Source organism: Nannospalax galili, unplaced genomic scaffold, assembly GCF_000622305.1.
Source record: "Nannospalax galili isolate Female #2095 unplaced genomic scaffold, S.galili_v1.0 scaffold3085, whole genome shotgun sequence".
Classification (NCBI taxonomy): Eukaryota; Metazoa; Chordata; class Mammalia; order Rodentia; family Spalacidae; genus Nannospalax; species Nannospalax galili.
The window spans coordinates 80,601-86,433 of NW_008352292.1; the positions used below are offsets into that span (position 1 = coordinate 80,601).

Below are 5,833 nucleotides of genomic sequence, written 5' to 3' on the forward strand. Positions count from 1 at the left end.
AAATGCTGGCAAGGGGTATGATGCATAGTAGGTCTCCAATTCTTCTGAGGACACTTTGAGTATGTGATTTGGTTCTGTGTTCCACAAGCCTTAAAGTTCTTTAAACACATTTTGGTCCAATAATTTTAATTCTAGATGCTATCAAAAATAACTAGATAAAAATAGAAAATATATTACTTTTAGGGAAAAAAAAAAAGACCTTGACACATGGAGTATGTCATAAAGCTTGCTTGCAATCCTGTCATACAGAGGGAGAAAAGTTTGCCGTGTTTTCAAATTTTCCTAAATGAAGTGTTTTTAATAATAAAGTTTTTTTTTAAATTAGGGAGAAAAATAAGGTATTCAATATGTTATGTACTATTTACTATGGCTTTAATATCTACCAAAACTCATATTGAAATTCAATCCCCATTGTGAGGCATTAAGAAGTGACCATGATTAGATCATGAAGGCTCTGTCTTCATGAATGGACAATTCTGTTCATGGATTAATGGGTTATCTTGAGAAGCTCTATTATAAAAAACAATTTGCGGGGTTAGAGAGATGGCTCAGTGGTTAAGAGCACTGGCTACTCTTGCAGAGACCCCAGGGTTTGGTTCCCAGCACCCACATGGCGGTTCCCAGCACCCACATTCCAGTTCCATGGAATCAGATGCCCTCTTCTGACCTCCTCTGTCTCTTTCTGACAATATGGGTGCACTTACACATACACAGGCAATACACTCATCCACATAAAATAAAAACAATAAAATATTTTTTTAAAAGTTCATATCATAAGAGCAGGATAAAGCTCCATATCTATGGCCAGACACAGAATATGGTATGACTTGTAGTTAAAACAAATAGACACAAAGACACACATTGGCAAAGGAAAAGATAGGCTGTACTTCCAGACTACCTGTACTGTTGTTGCAGTAGTTTTTTAGGTTCAGCCTGGTTTTGAATTCCTCTCTGAAAAATAGCACTGGCATGCTGCAGCTCCCCCCGGGTTTCCAGATGTCCTGCCCAGGATATGTACAGAGGAGATGACTTGGTACCAATTCCCTGGTTGTATAGAAACTCAAAAAACTGATGAAGGTCACTGTTGTACTCGGCCTATAGGAACCCGGAGCAAAAACACATAAGAACAATGAGGTGAAGTAGCAAAAGAATGGTTAATGAGTATACAGGACAGTTGAATAGGAACAATAACTTATAATGCTCTACAGTATAGTAGGATAACTATAGTTGACAATTTTATATTTCAAAATAGCTCAGAGAGAGGATTTTGATTACCAACATACAAAAAAGGCAAATATCTGAGGTGATGCATCAACTACTCTGATCAGAACACATTGTTTATATGTATTAACATACCACATTGCATTCCACAACTATTAATAACTATTATACACAAGAACAATCAAACTGCCAGTTTAGGTCTGGCCAGAATCTAGCCAGTGCGCCACTGTTCAGTCTTCATGAAAGCTTAAGGATGTATTATGGAGGCAAAGGCATATGTGGCTCTAAAATATCTATCTCTTGCCATATAAGTGAAAATTTATGATTACAAACAAGGCAGTTTAAAATGGTCTTAACAACTAAGGGGGGGATGGGACATAGAAGTAATATATGGTTATAGATATAGTCATCTAAAGGAAATCATACTCACAAATTTTAAGCAGTAATTGATGAATCTTGGGTCATTGTGGTAGCTCTGCTTATCTAAAAATTCCTTCATTAATTGTTCTAATAATGTCACCAAGTATTCTTTCTTGTCTGGAAAATTCTCTTCTACCCACTTCATGTAGCTAGAAAAATACAAAAAATGTTAGCTTTCCAAAGGGTGGCATATGGTTCCTTAGTTTAAAGGCAAAAAATAAACACTAACCTTTCCCATTCTCCAAGTGGATCGTTGCCTGTGTAGCTTTGTATATGGGCTTCAAACATTCTAGAATAGAAAAGTGCATACTTGAGATATTATGGATAATACTTAGAAGCAAAAGATTCTATTTATCTCACCTATATATCTGAAAACGGGTATCTGGAATCTCAATCCAAATGTCATATAAATGAACATTCACAAGCGGGATGTGGTGGAGGACTCCTTAAATCACAGCACTCCAGTGGGAGAGGCAGAGGCAGAGGCAGGTGGATCTTTGTGAGTTTGAAGCCAGCCCACTCTACATAGCCGGGTCTAGGGCAACCAGACATAGTTAGACCCTGTTTCAAATCAACAACAAAACACAACAAACAAACAAAAACTGAAGGGGGGAACATTCACTCAGGTGATCAGAAAAATCAGAAGCAGTGTTCACCTCCATGTCTATCCTCTATTCTCTGGTCCCCAGTGTCACTGCTCCTCAGTGGGATTGAAGCATAGCCCTACTCAGATCCTTCCCCGGCTTCTCAAGAGCATGGATGAGACAGAGTTTAGAATAAGATCCAAAGAAAGCTTCTAGTTTGGCTTAGCCCCAGTTCTACAACTTGGAGTTTCCAGAGATAATTTGCTTCTGAGTTCAAATACAACATAGTCCCTGAGGAAAACCCCATAATGACAGAGAGACCCACAAAATGCCCAGAGGACTCTGCTTCCCTTGCTTCCAAATACCCAACCATAGCTTTTAAAATTCAACAAAGCAAAACAAGGTCTAAAGACTCTCCTGGCTAGGGATAAACAAACAAAACATAAAAATAGTGGCAAGTTACATCAAGTACTAAAAAGAAAAAAAAGGGGGGGGGGCAGAGAGCCAAACTAACGGGTAAGAGCGAAAATTATCTCTAATGGGGTGACATATGATCACTGCCCAACAGCTATTAAGCTATCTTAGGGAAACCATCAAGATAGAGAATTTCAGGAACAAGAAAGCAATGTAGCTAAGTCTGTAGAGCAGGAAGAGCTAGGAATAAAAGTGGCTGGGAACCAGTTAGGAAGCTATGGGGAAGTACCAGGGGGTAGTAGGTTGGACCAGGGTGAGAAAGTGCCTGTGTACAATTTCAGAGAAAGCAGGATGCGAATTAACTGATGGCATACTGATGCATTCTGAGTATGAGCCACATTGAGAAACACTGCCAGGTTTTTAAACTGAGAAATGGTAAGAAAATAAATAAAAAATAGTTTAAGAGCAGTATTTTTGTAGAAGACCAGAATATTTACCTCAAAATATATCTCTGGCATGAGTTGATTATTCAGAGAAATTGTAGTTAGCAATGACTTTTTCGTAATTTCATTGATAAAAGTTTGTATACACTTTAGCAATTTCAGCATAGAGTTTTTCTTTATATGATTTTTCCCCCTTTATTAAGTCAAGAAATTTCACCTTTTCACTTAAAGGGATTCTTTTTGGCATATGTGAATTGCCAGCACGACTACTTTTGTGATTGGGGGTCATTATTTAGCAAAATAAGGTTTACTTGAACATAAGCACTACAGGATAATATAACAGCAGATCTGATAACCTAGGCTACTCAGTGACTACTGAGTGGGTGGCCACACAGCTTGAGTGAGCTGGGCAAAGGAAGATGTACTGGATGGAGCAGAATTATTTCATAAGGCTACTCAGAATGAGACACAACTTAAAATTCATGGTTAGTTTATTTCTAGAATTTTCCATTTAAAATGTTCAAAACACAGAACCATAAAACTAGGGAAAGTGAAATCAGGTAAGAGGAGCCTACTGTGTTTATCAAAAATCCCAAGTAGATTCGCCCTTGATTCAGCAAATTCACTCAGGGGAATTTAGAAAACATCTATTTGCAAAATGCCTCTGTACAGTATTTTTAAGGCAACACTATTTGTATAGCAAAAGGCGATCAACAACAAAAGAGCCAACAGAAGACTGTCTAAATAAATTATGGCACATAAAATATTACATAATTATAAAACAGAATGAAAAAGAGTTCTCTATGGGCCAGAGAAATGGCTCAGTGGTTAAAAGTACTGGCTGCTTTTGCAAAGGACCCAGTTTCTGTTCCTAGCCCTCCCATGGTGGCTAACAACTATCTATAACTCAAGTCCAGGGGATCCAACACCCTCTTCTGACTGCCTTTGCACGACACAAGTGCACTCCATGCATGCAGGCAATACAATCGTACACATTTTTTTTAAAAAAGCAAATAAAAAAAAAGAAAAAAGTTCTCTATATTGACAGAAATCACCAAGGATATTTTCAGACAAAATGAATTCCTGAGACATTTTCTGAGATAAAGTCAGGAAATGTACATACACAGACTGACATGCACACAAACACACAGAACAATGTAAGTTTATTTCCAAAAGAAACACTTAGAAATCCAACTAGAAAATGGTTACATATGATGGGGTGAGAGTAAGCAGGAGCAATTCACACAGTGAACTAGGTCTTTTAATAGAGCAAATAGTAGCCATTTTTAAATAAAATAACTTCTGAATCTGAATGTTTCACATGTATCTTAACAGAATTAATCCTGTCAGAGCCTTTATTTCAAAATATGTGTAATATACAAATATCTGCCCAAGGTAAACACCTAAGGTCTCACAGGTACCCCACTCCCTAGGAAGATGACTTCAAAAGCACTTAATACTGAAACTGTAACTTAATACTGAAACATCTAGTCATGAAAATAAATGAGCCTTTAGGAAGACAAATATCAAATTTCTCTTTGGAAATGGTGAGGGGCTTCTAAAAGAGAATACTTTGAAATAAAAGATCTTAAAGCAGATTTTGTGACTATAGTAATAATCTCGGGCTTCTGATTTCCCCAAAGATGATAAAACCAAAGTTTTATCTGGTGTTACGATTTAACCGTTTTGCCTGCCTTTTCATCACAGGCTGGGTCAGTCGCCAAGGCCCAAAAGGCAGTCGTGTGGAGACTAAAAACGGTTAGCAATAGCCGGGTGTGGTGGAGCACGCTTTAACGTCAGCACTCGGGAGGCAGAGGCAGGTGGATCTCTATGAAATGGGGGCTATCCTAGTCTACATAGCGAGATCCAGGCCAGCTGTAGCTACGGGGAGACTTTGTCTCAAAACAAGCCGAGAAAAAAAAAAAAAAAAAAACCGTGAGCAGGTCAACAATAAGCATTTTTCATAAAGTTCACCTTCAATTTTTTGGTTTTGTTTTGTTTTTTTGGTCTTTTTGAGACAGGGTCTCCCTGTAGCCCCAGCTGTCCTGGAACTCACTATGTGGACCAGGCTGGCCTTGAACTCAGAGATCCGCCTGCCTCTGCCTCCCGAGTGCTGGGATTAAAGGCGTGCGCCACCACGCCGGGCAACTTCAATTTTAAAAACAGCAGTGGGATTATGGGTAAGCGAGCTACAGCAAATTCTCTCCTCAGGAGCGCAGAGTCCTGAGGGAAAAGCCCTGGATCACGCAGCCCGGGCGCTCTCCACTGCGACGGTCTGTTTGGACCAGGACTAAACACCTCCGCGGAACCCACAGACCGCCCGATCCCCCACGCCCTCCGCTGCACCGCGCTTCCCCACCGCCCGCCGCCCGCGGCCTAGTGAACCGAAAGCTGCAGCCGGAGCCCCGGAGTAGCCCACTGGGCTGAAGAATGGCCGAAGCCGGCCAAACCCATTGGGGTCCGAACTCGAAGCGCCCGTAGCCCGGCTCACGGCCTAGCCTCACCCGACTCGGCCTGAGGGACACTTACTGGAAGGTATTTTCGGGGTTGTTCATACTGAGAGACTGCAGCTGAAGGCACACCTACAGCCGCTGAAAACGCCGACGATTCGAATCTCCCGCGCAGCCGCAGTCGCTACGCCGAGCTTGGCAAAGCGCCTGGCGGTTGGTCGGAGCTGCAGACGGGCTGGCCAATCGCTGGGGCCGTTGCCGGGAGACGAAGTCCCGCCTACCGTCCCGACGCTGGCAGCTC

General features: G+C 41.0%; 1 protein-coding gene across 1 annotated transcript in view; it reads right to left on the reverse strand.

Annotated features, from left to right (window-relative positions):
* Bub1 (BUB1 mitotic checkpoint serine/threonine kinase) overlaps positions 1–5,744 on the reverse strand; it is a 62,295-nt gene extending 56,551 nt beyond the window's left edge. The window contains exons 1-4 of the mRNA XM_008849218.3: positions 5,612–5,744; positions 1,871–1,930; positions 1,652–1,790; positions 899–1,095 (exon numbers count right to left, since the gene is read on the reverse strand). Coding sequence (XP_008847440.1) covers positions 899–1,095; positions 1,652–1,790; positions 1,871–1,930; positions 5,612–5,637 — 422 coding nt within the window. The 5' untranslated portion in view covers positions 5,638–5,744. The remainder of the gene's footprint in view (positions 1–898; positions 1,096–1,651; positions 1,791–1,870; positions 1,931–5,611) is intronic.
* Between the last annotated feature and the right edge of the window lie 89 nt (positions 5,745–5,833).